General features: G+C 42.2%; 1 protein-coding gene across 2 annotated transcripts; it reads right to left on the minus strand.

Annotated features, from left to right (window-relative positions):
* Positions 1-1,925: 1,925 nt before the first annotated feature.
* On the minus strand, positions 1,926-19,578 carry iqck (IQ motif containing K). Of its 2 annotated transcripts, none has more exons than XM_030406419.1 (8): positions 19,471-19,578; positions 19,301-19,378; positions 19,108-19,205; positions 18,191-18,243; positions 17,975-18,037; positions 17,428-17,512; positions 9,272-9,383; positions 1,926-2,396 (listed from the first exon to the last, which is right to left on the minus strand). In XM_030406419.1, exons 1-8 carry the CDS (start codon positions 19,517-19,519, stop codon positions 2,116-2,118), a joined length of 819 nt encoding a protein of 272 aa, XP_030262279.1. In that variant the 5' UTR covers positions 19,520-19,578; the 3' UTR covers positions 1,926-2,115. The 2 variants fall into 2 exon arrangements, with proteins under 2 accessions (XP_030262279.1, XP_030262278.1); XM_030406418.1 differs by having other exon boundaries at positions 17,975-18,052.

The raw sequence follows: 19,578 nt of genomic DNA on the forward strand, positions 1-19,578 counted from the left end.
GAGTGTTTTATGAAACGCAGTTTTAGTTTTTTTTTCAAGAATCCAACTGTGTCTTCTCCCGTCAGTCCAGAGGTCACGAAGCTGATCTACTGGGTTTTATTTTTAGGACTATGAAGCTCACAGACTTTTTTTGTTCTCTAAAAATAGAGAATACTTCCTTTAATTTAGGCCTACTACATCCTACATGTCTCAGGATTCTGGACGCGTTTGGCAGACTGTTGTTTACATCAAAGAACTTAGTGTTAAGTGTAGCTTATAATTGCACTACACGGTCCAGACTCTTGGTCTCTGAGTCGTATTCTAGACTTCCACCTTCATCTGAGAATCTCAGCCCAGAGCCAGTTGTTTTTCAGCCCAGTGCCCACTCCCTCCTGCTGCTGTGGATCCAGTTTCAGTCGGTCCCAGTGCTGCCAGACTCCGTGGAGCTGGCTGCACTATCAGATATCCCCAGAATGAAATGGGCGGTTTTATCACCTTACCCAGTGGCAGCTGTCTCCCAGGCATCCACATACCTGCAAAGGGAGATACATGACCCTCGTCATGCCTCGCTGTGAGGCGGTGTGCATCAGTGACTGGGATGGTCAGGAAAGCCGTCCATCACTGGACCGCCGCAGAGCCACTGGAGGGGAAACCAGAAGTATCCTCTCAGGTACACAGTTCAAGTAGTGATGGAAAAATGCCAAGATTGCACTTTATCTCCGTTTAATTGACATTCAGTCAGGAGAAGTCAGTCATAACCTGTCTTTTAAGTTTGCATGAAGGACAGCACAGAAGTGCAGAGTGAGATGAGCAGGAAACAGTCTATTTTTTATCCTGAATATTTTTTGCAAACTGAACTTTCCGGGGCTGATAAGTGACATTTAAGTTGTTTGATCTCTAACAGCCGCAAAAATGGAAAACTAAAGGTGCCAGAGTCAGCAGACGAGATGGAAAATGTTTTCAATTTGGGTAAGTGGTGCAAAACACCCTAAACTGTAAAATAAAGACAGAAATGTTCTGTCTTGTGGAAACATACAAAAATAAAATACAGCTTATACTGAGCACATTCACATAAGATACTGAAATTATTATGAGAGCATCATTCATTGTCAAATTTGGTATGATGTTATATGCATATACATCCATACATACATACATACACACACACACATACATATACATATATATATATATATATATATATATATATACCTGACCTCATATTTGTTTTGACTGAATTCGCCAAGATGCCAGCTCTTGAATATTGCACCTATATATATATATACATATATATATATATATATATATATATATATATATATATATATATATAGGTGCAATATTCAGTCAAAACAAATATGAGGCAGCTTATCACCAGAACTACCTGAAACCACTGCTTTCTGTAGCTACCATTAGCTAGTAAGTTAGTTGATAATTTAGGTTCACGTTGCACCTTTAATGTCCGACCTGCCTCACTGACACTAACATTCGATCTATTAGTGTCAGGAGATATATAATAGGGTTATTATCACTTGTGAAATAGGACACAAGATAGTTGTCATTTGCCCACCAGTCATCTCAATGATGTTTTTCACTTTTTTTTAACTTTCCGTTTCCCTGACAGGGTAATTTCCTGTTCTGATAAACAGGATAGAAGGTGCTGCTCTGCACCGTTCACCCTGGCCTCAGTGGCCAGAATGGAAATGCTATAACCTCATCTTTTGTAGAGTCATGTGTATTTCTGAGCAAAAAAAAACTGACAGGGCAAGGAAAAATACGATTCAGTTATCTTCCAGTGGGCTATCAGCTAGAGGTGCTGAGGGGAAACATTAAGTGTGTTACGGCAGGGTAGTAAAATATGTGAACCGTGTGATATGCTGTTCATTTGCCGGGTGAGACACGTGAAGGAAGGTGATCCATCAATAAGGCAATGAAAGGCAATCAGGTAATTAGACATGGATCTCAGACCATAAATCCCTGCCTGGCCATATCCAATTGGTTACAGCCGTTTTTAATGGCTTGTTTGACTGATTGCTTTGGTCAGTCTGAAATCAACCGAACAGGGTTTAATAGCCGTTAAACACCAGAGAAACCTTGTACACAGAGCTAATGATATCAGTTCACAGCACCACCAGTCTAGCTCATGTTCGGACTTCCCAGTAAAGACGGAGACACTGCAGTCAGGGATTTGTCACCAAACTCGGATACAGCCAGGAAATCAGTCACTGGTGATAATGCGGAGGCCATTTTCTCCACGCTGCGCAGGCTCGGGGTCAGCCACTCAACGCCCTCCGGGGTCATCTGGGTGGTGGGAGTGTGGACCACGGTGCTCTGGGGAGTCGGAGAAACTACCTGGATGGAGACATCTAAGTCGCCGGGCAGGAGGCTTTCTGGAAGATCTGTCATGGCCGAGCCCACTGGAGACAAATGAGAGCTGCATCTTTAACACAAACAGGTTCATTTTTGTTTCAAGAGAAGAGCACAATAAATGTTTTATGATGTGCACAGCAGACCTCGACAATGAGGTTCCTTTTTTTGAGGGGGGGGAATAATCTTGCCATTCTGCACAAACAACAGTTTGCTACCTTCAAAAAGCAGAACGAAATCTCCTGTTTAAAGATTTAAAGCTCACAGATCCTGAAAATGTTGTGTCAAAAAAAGCCAACAAGGCTTCTTTTCTGTCAGGTTTTAAAGAATTTATTCTGCAAAACTTCCTGTTCATAGCACAAATGTCACAACGAGAAATATCAGGGAAACCTTACAGAGAGAACTGTCTCCAAGTCCACTTTATATATGTAACAAACAGGCATTTCTAGTTATACTGAGTGTCCTGTTTTTTCTAAGTACAAAATTCAGACAGGTTTAAAGATTTATATATAACGCTGTACTTATGACTGTGTTTTTCTTATATCTTGTTAAAATCCTTAGATTATATCTACTCTTTCTCCAGAATATATGAATATTAGGGGATGTTACGATATAAAATTTTCACAACAGAATTATTGTGGCCTAAAGAAGGATTGTAAACAAGATAGCACTATTTCATTTTTAAATTTAACCATTATCGTCAGTCCTGGTATATTGTGACACCCCAAATAATTATTTTTCATTTCACAAGTTTACCTGAATGACACAAGATGTGTCCTACTTCACTGTAAAGTCCATTTCCATTGTTTGTGTGCTGGAGGCTTCAAAGTTTCCACATCACACCTGTGTATGCTGAATATTCAAACAGGATAGGCTCCTAAACTATTAGTGATGTCACAATGCTCATAGGCCTACCTCTTAAAATCAGATTTTCACTGAGCTCAGAGAAAATTTCAGCAACACTTTCAGCAATGAATGTGAAAACAGCCCTGCATATACATCATTCCACACTGTGAATCTCAGACATTCAAATGTAGGACTGAAAGGACCTGAAACAATTGTCCAATTAATTTCACATAATAAAATATTTATAAACTTGTGCTGTTCCCAAAGACAGTTGACAGGAAACAACATTTTAATGAGGTCTGTGAACCTGACAAACACACCACAATTCAGCCGATTGCTGACACTTTTTTCTCTGTGACAGCTGCGAAGCTATTGTTGAGGCCTTTTGTTATCTAGCCAGTAAAAGACAGTAGCTCTAACATTATGGAAGTGAAGCCGTGATGAATAGACTGCCGCATTTGGCCGTTTATACCAAAGCAAGAGCCACAGATGGATTCTCAGTGAAGAGACTGACATTTGTTTTGCTTTTCTTGCATTCTAATGACTGCAGCTGTGGCTTTAAAGGTGCAGTATGTAAGAATCAGCCACTTGTCAAATTCATACTCAAACAGGTCAGCATATCACCAGAGCAACTGCTAAGTGATGCTAACTGTAGCTGCCGTTAGCTAGTTAGCATAATTAGCTGTGACTGTAGTGGTCGGACTGGTAGCTCAGAGAACCAGGGGATTGTTTGTGTTTACAGCGCTAGCACAGGAATGTTCTACCGGAACGGGCTGTTGCTAGCCTGTTAGCATGCTAGCTAGTATTAGTTAATTTGAGTCACAAGGTACAGATTCAGATTTTTCAGTGCTGACGGGCTATAACTTGTTACATGTAAAAAAAAAAAGGCAGTGTTATGGGCCGGATATTGAGTGAGACCACAGAGGGGTGACTACAGACTCCATTGTTTGCATCAAAGCCAAAGTATTGTTTTGTTTTTTAATTGATTAATTTAATCAGCAATCAGACACAAAAAAACACAGATATCGGATAAAAGCCCATAATAAGTCTATCCCTAACTGATACAGCTCCTTAGTACCTTTTTTATTATCTGAAAATCCAATAAATTTTTTCAAACACCATGACTGATACTTTCATAATATGTCATTTATAAGAGGCAGGGGTCTTTATCTATCTATAAATGCACGGAATCTCTGTCTGTCTGTCTGTGTGTGTATGTGTGTGTTCCTCAAATATCTCTGCGGATCAGGATCAGACTGACCTGAGAGTTTCAACATGGCTGCTGCGTGGTTCAAGGGTGTGCTATTTCGCATTTGTTTGGACTGCAATGATACCGTTAATAAATTATTTCATAAATGCTTTACAAATTCCACGAGCATTGTCCACCGGAGCCACTACAGTCACGTGCGCACCAGAGCCAATCACTGCACACCGTGGCCACGCGTGCACCAGAGCCAATCACTACAGAGCCCACCGCGACCCCCACCTCCTGATTTGACGGACGCACGGGTGCTTTATACCTGCAGCGGCGCGAGCTGGACCGGTATATTGCCGGCGCTTCGCTCCCGTTCTGTGCATCTAAACTGACTGTTGTGGATTAATGAGATTAAACAAGTCCAAGTCTGTTCTGGTCTGAGGAGATCCGGAGACGCACGGACAACAAAGTGGGATCGGAATCTGTGGACGGCCCACCGCCCGAATCGACAGAGCGGACGCACTGGCACGTCCAAAACCGGATTTAGGGTAAATAATGTCCAACACGCTTTTTCGCGAACATTGCCGTTACGTTTGCTTTGTGTCTGGTGCAGGAAGAAACAGTAAAAATGTGCTTTTGTCACAAGCGGAATTATACCTGCAGTGGCGCGAGCTGGACCGGGATTTTGCCAGCGGTTCGGTCCCATTCTGTTCTGTTCATCTAAACTGACTATTGTGGATTGTAATGAGATTAAACAAGTCCAGACCGAGTCTGTTCGGGTCTGAGGAGATCCGGAGACGCGCGGTCAACAAAGTGGGATCGGAATCTGTGGATGTTCGTGTGTAGCTAGCTGCTAGCCGCTAACCGACCCACACGGCCTACCTCCCGAGTTGACGGAGCGGATGCACTGGCACGTCCAAAACTGGATTTAGGGTAAATAATGTCCAACACGCTTTTTCGCGAACATTGCCGTTACGTTTGCTTTATGTCTGGTGCAAGAAGAAACAGTAAAGATGTGCTTTTGTCACGAAAGTGTCCAAGCAGCTAGTTTGGTTGTTGAGGAACAGGAAGATGTGGGACGGACATCGGCGGATGATTGACAGCAGCAGTGATGTGTTGGAGACGGCGACAGAGATAGCGAGTTTTGAGATCTGAGAGATTTGTGACATATAGCGTGTTTGGAGTGTATAGTTAGTGTGTTATGTAGTATTTGGTGTGGTGTGTTTAGTGAGTAGTGGAGTCGTGTTGTGAGGCAAACCAAGGAGGAGACGGCTGAATGTGGAACAGGCAGGAATGAGCTGAGGAGCCTGAGGCATTGCCTGCATTTAAATGTAAATAGTTACACATAACTTTGTAAATTTCAAAAACTTATGCACCAGTTTAGTAAACAACAATTTATATTTGCATTATAACTAATGCAATTGGTTCATTAAACATATTTGTGGTTTTCACAGTAAAAAAACTAACTTTTTCTACTCTGATTTTATGTTATTTTGTGATTTTAGGTCCATAGTGTTAATATAGTACCTTAAAATGAAAAAAATAACTGTACAGTCACATATGTGAGGTTGTGCTAAAAATAATTACACCAAGTAAGGCAAGGTAAATAGTTTTTAAGGTGAAATATAATGGTATAATCAAAAGTAGTCAAAAACAGCCAATTATATCCCTGACGTCCCACCTTCAAACACAGCCTCATTTGGCCATCCATGAAAAAGCTACTTAACCTCCCACTTTTCTATAGGAATAGATGCTTCCTACGGGCAATGCACTAGTAATAAATAAAGAACGCAAGTTACTTTATGTCAGACTTGGGAATAATTAACTATAACAGACACATTAATATAATCATTAGTAACAATATAAACAGATTCATATATCTGTTTCATGTCATGATATACTATAGACAACAACTTTAATCATTATTACCTGAGTCTTTCCATCTATTCCTATTTTATTCTGACTTTTATACTATTACTTCCATTAGGAGGGAAAGTGTTTTCCCTGGCTAACTCTGTTCTTGTCAACATCCAACATGTCAGGCTCCAGTCAAGGACGGTCATGTGGTGATTCATGAGCTGTCGAGAGCTGCACCTGTCCAATGAGCCGTGACCTTCTGACCGACACTTATCATCCTGTGTCCGCTCTCTGGGTTACTTTGCTCTTTTGTTTTTTCTCTCTGTCTCTGACTAATTCTGATTTCAGACTGTGAAAACTGCAGAGGAGGTATCGCATGCTGGTCTCCTCGGGTCAAATGAGATGAGTGCAGCTGTTGGATCGAGTTTAAAGTCTGCGTATACATTATGGGAGGGGGCCTTCCCTAAGTCATTTCTCTCCCAAACTCACCCTCTCCCGCCCACAGTCCCGAACATGGGTCATTTATCCGGCAGCGCTGGAGGGCAGTGCTTGCTTCGTTACATCCAAAACAACAACAGGCAAAATCAGCAAACAAACTGCAACTTCAGCATCAATCTCATCCCCTCCCTCCCTCCCTTCCTGCCTGCCTCCAGCTCACACATTTCTCACAGTCTCATCCATTTCAGGCCAGAAAATGTCTTCTATTTGGGACAGTCTGGGCTGACTGTCTTGTACACGCACACACGCACACACACACACAGACACACACACTACTACCCCTGCTCGAATGACAGGTCAGCAGTAGTGGTGTGTTAGCAGTAGCATCAGTTAGCAGCAGCAGCAGAGTGCGGCTGTGGAAGAATGTTCATCTGCCCACCACGGCCGCGGTGGCGCCTTTGTTGTGTGGAATGTGTCAGTGTGGAAGAAACCTGTGTTTATGGTGGTGTCATTGTTGGGAGCTACAAAAACACAGATGCTGTGACACCTAGCATTAGTGTGCAAGCTGGAGTGTGTGTGTTTGTCATCATCTTTCTACTACTTAATTTAAACGTGCCTATATGATCAAAATATGAGGATGGATGGATCACATGACCACTGCATCAGTTTTCTGGCCCACAGCTGTCACTGCTCTCAAAGTGAAGTTATGTGGTCAGAGCAGGCAGATGTTTCAGTAAAAATGCTCTAAAAAACAAACCACATACTGTTGACACTAATTATTGAATATTCCACCCAGGAGTTGGTGAAGATCAACCAAGTGCTATTGGAAAGCTACTATTGTGCTCACATTAACCAGGGCCAAAACAACCATGATTAAAGGAATGCTTTATTAACAACCATGATTAAAGGAATGCTAATGTGGATCCATATCTGCTGGATGTGAACCTGAGGTGTGTCCTGTGCAGACAGCTTGTTGTAGCTGCAAAGTTATCATCTCTAATGACAACAAATATATTAAACAAGCTAGCCGCCAGTAGCTGTGTAAGTGCTTAGGCACAATGGTGCTTCGAGCTAACAGCTAAAATCATCATGCTACATAGGGGTCTTTTTTCTCTTTTTCAGGCCAAGAACCCCCTAGCTGATAGAGAGACGGAGCAGGGACCCACTAATACCTATATTTTATCCATAAATAGGATATTGTATGAACTTATGTTGCATATTAAACTGAGCCCAGAGTAATGCCAAGCTAACTGGCCAATACGTTTTGATAATACACAGTTAGCCACGCGTTCTCATCCTAGGTAATCAATACCCAGGTATATTGGGTCAAACATTTTAGCATTTTATACTTTTTTTTTTAATCACAATGACACTGCTAATATGATGATGTTTAACAGATATAATGTTTACCATGTATATGTTATGTATCATCATTATTTTTATTGCTTGTCTTTATCTTTTACTCTTTATCTTTCACTATTAAAACTTTTCATTTCATTTAATTTGGCGTGCATTAGTCTCTAAACCTGTTTTTATACCATGTTTTTTCTTTTTCAATCACTAACAAAGAACTTTGGATTGAATTTTAATTAGTTTGAAATGTGCTATATAAATAAAGTTTAATTGATTGATTGATTGATTGATTGATTGATTGATGAGGCTTCGACCTCCCGGCACAATGGATATCTGCAACAGATTTCACTATAATCCATTCTATAGTTAGATATTTCAGTCTGAAACAAAGTGGTGGACCCTCGGACAGATCGACTCATTTTTTAAAATAAAATGTTCTATATTTTTCTAATAAGTTGAACTTTCCCAATATTTTTACATACCCTCCTGTAACTGTGTGCTGGTTAGAAATCACTTGTACCGTGGTGGGTGTTCATGTGTTCAAGGGCAAAGTTTCGTCACTCTCCTCTCCTCTAAGGCCAGTCAGTCACACTGGACATGGGCCTGCATTCTCAGCTGCTCTGCCCTTCACGTGTGCACACAGTACACACACAGACAATTTCATCATTTTGAACTTTCTATCCGTCTTTGCTCTTCACACGTATCCCCAGTCTCTGTCCTCTGCTCTATCTCTGCCACACGAACACACCCTGAGCCCTGCGGACATTTTTCTTTCCCTCCTTCACTTGTAATCTTCTCTCGCTCTCTCTCCTTACTCACTTGCCCTGTCTCTTTCTCGTTCTCTGTCTCTGCCCTCATTCTCTCACTCTGTCACTGCTCTCTCAATCCTCATCGCTCTGCTTTAACTTCAAAGCCGTCTTGGGATGAATACTGTATCTCTGCTGTGGATTTGTGTGTGTGTGAGTGTGTGAGACTGTGCGCTGCAATGGTTGATAAATGTGTATGTGTACATCGGTGTGTATAGTGCTGCACGGTTTGACATTGTTGCACTGTCGCTTGTTTGTGTGAATGTGCTGGCGTCCTGCCTACTTATCAGCAGCTGCTGTCGGCCGCAGGAGAAAATTCAAGATCAATGGTATTGTGTTGCCAGCGAGCCCGAGGCCTGGCATTCAGTGATACCATGTGAATGTGAATATGTGTGTGTGTGTGTGTGTGTGTGTGTGCGTGCACTCTTACCTCGGCTCTCTTGTTGGGCCCAGAAGTGTTTGACAGTTTTGGTAATGTCACGGTTCTCTCTCAGTTCTCTCTGCCACTGGCGCAGCTCCTGCACATCTGGGCGTGCCCTGATCTGTAGCACACGCACACACAGCACACGTGCCAAGGCCGCACATGCATGAATTCACATTAGCAAACATTATCAATAACTTAATTAAGCTAATTAAGGTACAAGTAAGCTGCCAGTGTTGTCTGGAGTGGAAATAAAAGCTAAATCACTGCGGCCGGAGGAATCACAACCTACATCCAAACTGCCAGTAGCTGCAATTACTTGATTAAAGAAGACCTGTCGTTTTTTTCCTTTCTTTATGTTTTCTAAAGTTTCTTTTGCATGTAAAAGGTCTCCAATGTCGCAGCCACAGAAGCTCCTCTCTCCCACAGAAAACACTGCACCTGAAACGCCTTGTCAGTGGTCCCTTATTTAATTCTGTGACTTTGTGACATCACACCACGTCACCATGTCACATATTTGCATAATTTCATGCCTCATGCGGCTAGCTTGGCAAATAAGAATTAATTTAGCACAGCTGCTCTGTTGTTGTTAGTGGTGCTGGCTCAAGCGTGTGTGAGCTGACCAATCAGAGTAGACTGGGTATTCAGGAGGGGGGACCTTAAAAAGAGTAGTATTTAAACTTATTATTTCCCTCGTTATTTCACCTGCCCTCTTCTCTCCTCCCTCTCCGCACCTGCTCCTCGTCTCCTCATCAGTGCCTGTGCACTTAAGTCTTTGTTCTCCACTCACTCCTTGTCAGTTCGTTGTGTGTGTGATTCCCCATGACCTCCCGTGTCTCCTCCCGTGTCCTCCTTGATGGTATGTTTTTGGATTTGGACTTTGTAGAATTGGTTTTGTTGCACTTTGTTTAGCATTGTTATTTTGCTACTTTGTCTTTTGGTCCTTTTGACTCCTTTAAGTTTGTTCTCCTGGCCCTTTTTGTATCACCCAGCTTTGCTGTAATTAAAGCTCGCCTTTTGTTCACTTTAATCTTGCCTCCTGTGTGTCTGCGTTTGGGTCCACCCCTTTTAGTTTTCCCCAGTCGTGACAGACTCCTCGTGGACTTAACTTCTTTCGGCTTTATTTACACATTGATCAAAGATTTTTGTATCCATCCTTAAAATATTTGACTTCTAGAACTTTTGTACTTTCTGACAGTTCGGCCTTTTGCTCGTTTATGACTATTTTACATTGGAATGATGAAGCAGGCAGACATGGACAAGTTGCAGTCCGTGTGTGGTTGTATGTGTGTTAACAAGGAACTAATCTAAGCCTCTATGAGCTTTTTTTGTGAGGGTTTTTTTTTTTTCTTCTTCAGTTACACAGACAGTGTGATGTATGACATCATAGCGTATCTTCCTTGGTGATTCCCACCCCTATTAAGTAATATAAGCCTTAGTATTATTTTTGTAGCTTTAACGTGCGGTCAGTTATTAATCGGAGCTTTAACTTGATTATGTAAACGTTGTAAATACTTAAGTGATAAGGTTTAAGACTGAGTGTGTTTGTGCATTTGTGACCACACAGGGTCAAATTCTACTGCAGACTTCTGTCAATAAGCTGTCTGATTCAAATCTCCATCCAGTCTGTCTTTAGCATGAGTTACGCTTTTGTTCTCGGAGGAAACCCCTGCGGTTGTTATGTGTGTTTGTGCGTGGGCTGCTGGCTTTCCTCAGAGATTACTAAACAGACTTGCTGTTTTAAATTAATAGAAAAACTCCCTGAAGAGCTCACTCTCCCTTTCCCTTTATCTCATCCTCCTGCTACAACTCCTTCCCCTTCCTCGCCTTCTCTCTCTCCTCCTTCGGCACCCAGATGTGGGTGTTTCCAACCTCAGACACCATCTCTGACACAACACCTTATTTCACCTCATTCTCCGTCACATCAGTGTTTCATTCCTCTCCTCTGTATTCTATCCACTCTTGTTTTCCTCTTACTCCTCCCTCTCCATTGGAACCCCCACTTCCCCCCCCCCCCCCCCCCCCCGAGTGCTGGCTTGAATGGCGACAATAGTGTCGTTATTATCAGTGGGTATGAAAGTGGGCCTGTTATATAAGCCTGGCGATGGGTTGAGGAATGGCGAAGACTAGCGGGCTCCAATAGTTAATTTAGCGGGTGTCACAGTGCCGCAGCAGCCCCTCTGCTGATGGGAGCAAAGCATAGAAATGGAAATGAGGGCTGAGGGTCAGGAGGGGTGGAGAGGGGGGTTGGAGTCTGTTGTGTTTGTTCACCGTCGCTTATGCCTGTCTGTTTGTGTCTGCGTGGCCTTTTCTACTCTGTGTCACTTTCCATCGGCGTCCTGCAGAAATCTTATACCTCCAGCTCTTCTTCTGTTCCTGTCAGCCAACGCTAAATTACAATTTAATATTTGACGGCCGTGGGACCCCTGAGGCAACGCCTGAATGTGTCGTGCACAAAGACAAAATCCAAGTCTCAGTTCTTGGAAAGCTGGCTTTTTGTATACACATGCAGGATGATGACAGTTTGTGTGATCTCAGGAGACAAAGAGCTGGGTTGAGTGTGTGTGCGTGAGCGTTTTGAAGCCTGTCTGTGTGCATCGACACAGCTGATTAGCAGGGCTGCGGTATTGTAGGGGACTGTGGGCATCAAGGACTCTGTGTGTTTGTGTGATTGCATATACATTAGTACTTGATTTTACCGCCGCAAATTAGTCTCTTCTTCATCCATTTCTCAACGATAAAACCATTAACGAACCTGTGATGATACAGTACATAATGTTCCATGTGTGGTTGAGCCGGTCCTCTCATGCTGCGTGTTTGCATCAGGACAGGGATTAGAACAATTCAAAAAATCTGTGAGACATTGCAGGGCTGCATGCATTCTCACAAAGCCACAAGCAAACATGAAACACTAAAAGCTGACACCACCACCAGCACAAAAAGAGCCCCCTCCTCTTCGCCAGACAAAAATGCGCACGACCACACAGTGACACAAACTGTGCACACTATGCCCTCTTTCTCACACACACTTCAATCCCACTGCACAGCCTTTCAAGCGATCTGTGAGACTGAGCTCCTCTCCAATTCTCACACTCTGCGGCAGCACAATGGCTTCTGTTCGGAGGAACTGGCTGCAGTCGCATCACCAGCCTCGCTGACAGGCTGCATAAAGACGCGGCCTGCTCTACACGGCCTGCTCTGCACTCCGTCCACCTACCAATCCATCATCTTTTTGTAGACCGATGACACACGGAGGTTTAACCAGCTGATCTGATTCATGCCTCTGTTGACTCAGGCGCAGTAAGTGGCTCCTCTTAGACCTTATTGTCCTTCCTACGAAAACTTAAATGTACATTAAATCTAAAATACTCTGTATAATATAGATGAAAGAGAATACCCCAGGACTACCTGACCAGTTCATCTGATTCTGGGACAGCAAGCCTCTACAGGGAGGACGAAGCAGGGCCACCGACTACTGGAAGTCCTGAGTGCCTGTGACATATTTTCTGCATGAGTGTCCCTGCACATGTCCTGTCACTGAGTCAACAATGAACGTCAATTCAAAGCATTCATCTATCGCTGCCCTCGGATCATTCAGCTGGAATAGCAGACCCACTTCTATACAGCTCTCTGAGTATGACTGTGTGTGAGATTGTTTCAAACAGCTCTATTAGTTTATGTCAAGGAGAATACAATCAGTACCCCCAGTGTCCCACTTCTAGACAATAGCTGGGCCTGCGGATTCAAGATGACTCTTGAGAAACATCGTGAGGGACTGTAACAGCATTTTTATTCCAATTGACCAAAAAACCCTATTCACTTATCTTTCTTTGTACATTGTAGCTCTTGTAGAATCCACTTCAGGTGACAAATCTCTTCATTAATATCTAATCCTTCTTAGACAATCTAAATACCAGTTAGAAGAAAGTGCATGAGAAGTTTTAACACACCGGAAGATTTTGAAGCTCCACTTCAACATTCTCAGAAATGCCCCCATTTTCTTTTCTGTCGAGGATAAGATGAGATGATAGACACCACTCTTATGTCTGCATGGTTAAAGTAAGTTATAGCCAGCAGTCAGTTAGCTTAGCTTAGGATAAAGAACGGAAAGACTGGAAAACAGCTAGCCTAGCTCAGTTCAAAGGTAGCATAATCGACCTTGCAGAATCTCTCAAGCTCACAAGTAAGCTTGTCATATCTTGCTTGCTTAATCTGTACAAAAATAAACGAGCTTCTTTAACGAGAAGACCGCGGCAGCCCACAAACACCCGCTATAAAGCAGCTAACATTGAAAATATAGCTGCAGAGTGTGGCGCAGAGCTAGCAGTATAGTGACGCAGAGCAAGCAGTATAGTGGCGCAGCGCCACTGTTCCACCATCTGGGGAGAACCCTGCAATCGTTATGCTAAGATAAGCCAACCAACTGCTAGCTCTAGGTTTTTTTTTTAACATATAGACCTGGAGAGTGGTATCAATCTTCTCACCTATGTCCTCCGCCAGTAAGCTTAGTTCTCAAAATGTTGAACTATTTCTTTAAGTTTTCTAAAAGAAACACACTCACATACAGGTCAGTGCTGGCCTGCGGCGAGGCCAATGGCCCTGTAAATAAACGCGGGTTAATAAACTTGCCGTGGACAGTAAAATGATTATGATAAAATCCTGCTTCTCTACTTGACCACAGACTCTAACGCTGACAGCCTGATTGTGATGCCTATTTATTACACAGCAGCCACATTACTCCGAGTCAGCTGACTAGGCCTGAGAGAGCCTGAGAAGTCTTAGCAATCAGTGACGTGTGTGTGTGTGCGCGTGTGTGTGCGTGTACATATGTGTGCATTACACTAGCAGGCATGGATGAATGGATTAGAGCTGGGCTAAGGCACACAGTCTAAAGAAGATTACGTAATATGTTTAGACCCATCAGCTCTTTAGAGTTGTACATGAGTGAAACAAGAGACAATCGCATTGTCTGGGTCACTGATGTGTTGGTGTGCATAAGTGTGTGTGTGTGTGTGTGTGTGTGTGTGTACTATCGCTATCCTTGCTCTTCCTCAGCCCTCAATATGTTTTGATAAAACATATTAATAATGGAGGGATGAGACTCCAATCTACAAAAACACCCTCCTTCATGCTTCCTGTCCTCCTGGCTCTCAGTCTGTCTGTTTCTCACGGACAACACACGCACACGCCTGCATGCACACCCACACACACACACACACACACATTCAAAAACACACATTCCCTCTGCAGTCAGCGCTGCGTCAGGCAGGTTACATAACAGTAGAGGGTGTAAGAGTGAGGGGGAAAGAGGGGGTGAAGACAACAGGGCATACTGATAAAGGTAGAGGATTGCAATTTCGATATCACGATCGTTTTTGCAAAGCATTGTCTTGATATCTAGAATTCTAAGTCGTCAAAAAACACACAAGAACTCATATTCATAACGTCTAATAGTGTTTCTATGAAATCCCATAATCCTATTATATTCTTGCAGTCTAAACCCTCTTCTCAAGTGTTTAAACATCTCACACTAAGACCATTTGTGTTGAAATATAGCTTGTTATTTTTAGATTTTTACATTCGTAATGGGAGGCTTTTATTATTATTATTATTGTCGTTAATACTACAGGTAGCAGATGCATGTTCTCACGCCAGCAGACACAAATGAAGTTCTACAGAGCCTCGCTTGTTTTGTGCTGATGTCCTCCTCGCCGCTCTGCTGCCCACTGAGCTGTTAACTGCTGCTTTTCTCGACTCGAGGTAACAGCAGTCGTGACAAGCTACAACGCCTGTCAGGACTTCGCCTCAGCGCCCATACCCAAAATATCTCCACCCTGTGTATCTTGAATAAGTCATGATCCTGAGAGGCCAGCCCTCGTCGTCGGGCCCTGATTGTTCTGCGTTCACAGTCTCCCTCATCTGTCCCTATCTCACCCGCTACAGATGTTGCAATGGCTGTTTTTCCTTCCATCCCGCCCCACAACACCGATCCGAGGCCACTCTGCAACATCCTTCTTCCTCTTGAAAATGTTCCTGACAAAGCCTGAGCTTCATCCTCCCATTTGCTGTCTTTTTCTGGCCGTGTCTCTCTTCCTCTGAATCCCTTGGGTGTGCTGGGCTGCAGTGCTATCAGTGGCCCTACTGAACCTGTCTGAGTTCGGGGTAAACACAGTGAGGAGTGACAGGCAGCTGGCTCACTGCTGCCACCTCATGTGAGCAAAGCAAATTAATGATTTTGCTGTTACAGAAAAAGAAGAGGGAGTGTTGCCCCCTGCTGGCATATAAGCAGTCCAAACATGGTTGCACGCACACACACACAAAACAAATCTTGTCTGAACACACCCACAAAGTGAGCTACTTGCAAAAACATATGTCGAAAGGGGATGTAACCGTAAGCGACAGGGCAGCTGGCACCTTTTGCTCTCGATGGTTTGTGCAGCGAGACTGAAGCTGAATCCTCTCACAAGGACAAGAAACAAAAAGAAAGTGCAAACACATGACCCCCGCTTGGATCCCCTCATCATACAAGACTGGGTTTATTTGTGTGTGAAGAAATCGCTGCTGTTTGCCTCTGGTAGTGTCTGTTTATGTCTATTTTTATCACAGTACAGAGCACTTCAGACCACAACGCCCACACAGAAAGGAATTAACTCCCAGCATCACAGATGACATAATCAAGCTGCTGAATGAAACTGCAGTCCCGGTGGTAGAGGGGCTTTTCAGCGGGATGGGATTATACAACAAGATCGCACTGTGGGCCGAAGCACGCGCAGGAGGGCGCCTATTGTATCCCAACAGAACCAAACATCCCGGCTCACAGCGAAGGCTCACTGTGGTGTGTGTGGGTAATTGCAAGGTTCCTTCATGCTTCCTATTTCAAAATCCCATTTTTTTCCCCACACTGTCACTTCTTAAAATCTCAAAAGCCGGGAGTGGCTGTGCTTGCGATTTTTTTATTTAATGCCATTCTCTGGAGATCACCAGGTTCATTGTCTCTTGATAAGAAAGGTTGTTTTCTTGTGATAACGGGTTCATTTATCTTGTTTTGTTGAGAAAACAAAAGGATGGTTTGTTGCGATAAGGAGATCTTTTATCACGAGAAAATTACTTTGTGGGATTAATAAGAGTGGACCATGACATACGCACGCTGCTCAGTGAATGATATGAACTTTTTATGAACCTGTGAGGGATTAATCTAGTGAAATGTGTATCCAGTGCAGATAATGGGCTTTATACAAGTGACTTCCATGTAAAATGTGTCAATATCTGCACTACTGATGAAGGAAAATCCTCAGTGAGTAGCTGAATGAAGATGACTCACTGAAGTTTCTAAAAGCCTTTTTCTGCCAATAGTTGATGATGATCATAAACATCGATCTGAAGCTCAATTGTGAGGCTTTTCTGTAAAAAGTCTTCCAGTCAATCATAAATAAAGTAACTTCTGATCAATCCATATCGAATTCCAGTTTGAACAGATACATAGATCTGTTGGAAGAAAGATTTGATAAGATGTTTTTTCATATTCCACACATTTCAGTGGTCAAGTGGTTTGTTACTGTCCAGTGTTTCATAACCAAAAGTGTTCTAGCTGGCATCGGGTAAGTGGAAAAGAGACAAATCACATTGGTGAGGTTTTCTAATGGCGTAATAAATTATGCATATAAACAAGTAAGACTGATGCACTCTCTGATGCACTGATCAATAATAATCAGCTAAAATTAGTTGCTATGGCAGTCAAGATGACATCTATTCATGTTGGCATGGCTCTCCTGAACTGTGATGAATATCTAAAGTGATGAGATAGATCTTTGGTTTTCGTGATGCGAGTTGATCATCTTGTTATTTCAAAATAAAAAGAGATTTCCTGAGACAATGAAAACTCATGCTCACAATACTAGCATTAAGAAAATGTCTTTGTTCTTATCAGCTTGGTAATATGTATCCAGGATATTAGAATGTTTTTCTATTTTCTTCCAGGCTGTTATTTTGAAATTTACCAGACATATGTTGAAATTACTAATATTTCATAATCTATTCAAAACTATGTTAGCCCCCTGAAACTCGGTTTTTTTTTTTGCCAACTGTGTCTGTTCACGTTGCTAGTCCTAGTCCTTTAATATACTTGTGACAGAAAGACAGCAAACACTGTCTCGTGTCCTGTGTACCTTGTATCCCCTCCAGAAAGCCTGGATGAGCAGAGCAGCCTGATCTTCACTCAACAGCAGAAACAGAGGGAGAGGAGGCCTGGGACTGAAGACGGAGAGAGAAAGAAAGAGAGACGAAGGTTGAAAAGAGACAAAACATAAGGATGTCACATCTGCATATAAAAATAGCATTTTTCTCTTCACTTTTTTGAGTTGACATAATTGAAATCTACCTTGTGCACATCTATTTTCCTCGCACTTAAAAAGGTGCAATATGTAAGAAATAGCCACCTTCATGATATTCATACTCATACAAACAATTAGGGGCAGCATATCACTACAGTGACCGCTAACTACTGATAACTGTAGCGGTCTTTATAATTTTTATAATTTCTTTTACATTTAAAGCTAATTTCTTAAATATCGCACCGTTAATTTTTGCCTTAAACTTTGAAAACAGGAGAGCAGTTTCTATAAAATGCCAATGACAAATTTCAAATAAAAGTTAATTTCGTAACAAACAATACATTTTCAGGTACCAGCTGTGGCATGTGTGTTTGACACTCACTGCACGCTGAGCCAGTCCTTTACAAAAGGGATGTCATAAAACTTCACTGTGTCTTGTCCTTGCCTGCAGGGGTTGTGGCTGAGTGAGAGAGGATTAAAAAAAATTGCCACGCACTCAAATATTCACAAACACAAAACTCCAAATATAGGTGAGAGGAGCACTATACAGCTAGATAGAGAGAGCTGTGTGTGTGCGTGTGTGTGGGAGGGCTCTTACTTGTAGAGCCACTCAGTTAGGAAGTCACACGGGTTAAACGCTGTCATTTTACTCTGCAACACAAAAGAAAAAAGTACTCAGCACCCTATATATCTCCACACACCCAGCGATCTGTGCGATATCACATGCCATATTTCACTGCTGGTTGTTGCATTGATTTATACTGTTGATCACTGTCATGTACAACATATTGCAGCATTTCTCCGGTATCATCTACACTGTGTTTCACTGTGTGTCGTATATTAGGAACATGTTTATTTCTATATGTATATCTATATATATATACACACAAAAAGTTTTGATGATAATTTTTTACATTAATGTTTATATCTCAGTACTTTCTTGATATACCTTTCATCCTACTTAGTCTTATGTCTTACTGTCTTTATTTATATCTTGTTTACTTCTATAGTATAATATTTCTATACTGGAAGGATCAACTGTAACATACTTGATTTCAGCATCATGGATGATTAAAATGATTTCTGACTCATATACTCATTCAAATAAAAGTAAATATGCTTACATATTATCAGCAAAATGTACTTAAATTATTAAAATTCAATAAAGTTGATTTGGTCACTGTCAATCCTGACGCAGCAATGTGTAACCTGGTACAGGTGAAGTAAACTTAGATGTAAAATCTTAACTCGCAAAGTGACTAATAATCACGGCTGTGAAATTATTTTGTTGAAAGGAAAAAGTGGAGTCTGATTTGTACTAGAAGGTTGAAATATAAAGTAGAGAATAATGGAAACACTCAGGTAAAGTACAAGTACCTACTATACTATACTATTCTATACTATAGTTCTGAGAAGTTCTATAATATATGAGAGTAGATGTCGACATCAGTTTTACCCTAACAGACCAACCAATGAATTTCTTTGATTTCATATTTTTTAAGTCAGTCTCAAGACCTTGAAGCAGTCGTGTTTCTCGGCCTCTTTCAGCAAAGCCTCCAGTCCAGGCAACAAGACTGGATACACTCTCCTCTCCAGAAAATGTGTGACAGGGCCTGACACAAACACACAAACATACATTCATACAAAACACAAAGATATAAACCAGGATGTCAGCGAAATGTACATGCTGTGGCCCAGTCCATCTTACGCTCAGGTACTTGTGGAGGTGACGCTGTTGACAGGTGCTTCTGGGCACTGGGAGGACTGGGCTGCTCAGCTTCAAACTCTACAAAAATACATTAAACAAAAACACAGGTTTTATTTGACGCCCCTTGTAAATTCACAACAGCTTCGAAAAAGGGACCTTTACCATCTTACCTTCACACACTTGTTGCCAGAGTGATTTTTTGGCACCGATTATCGCCATTTTTCCGCCTAACGCCTGCCAGTTCTGTAGCGTGGTTGCCAGGGATACGCTGGTTGCTA

The sequence above is a fragment of the Sparus aurata genome, chromosome 23 (assembly GCF_900880675.1).
Source record: "Sparus aurata chromosome 23, fSpaAur1.1, whole genome shotgun sequence".
In the NCBI taxonomy this organism is placed as follows: Eukaryota; Metazoa; Chordata; class Actinopteri; order Spariformes; family Sparidae; genus Sparus; species Sparus aurata.

Bases quoted from the DNA above. Each gene is read 5' to 3' on its own strand.
- iqck (XM_030406418.1), bottom strand. From the start codon at position 19,519: ATGGCGATAATCGGTGCCAAAAAATCACTCTGGCAACAAGTGTGTGAA. The intron at 18,053-18,190 runs GTAAGAGCCCTC...TCTCTCACTCAG, and splicing joins CTAACTGAGTGGCTCTACAA to CCACAACCCCTGCAGGCAAG. The intron at 17,513-17,974 runs GTGAGTGTCAAA...CTCCGTCTTCAG, and splicing joins AAGGACTGGCTCAGCGTGCA to TCCCAGGCCTCCTCTCCCTC.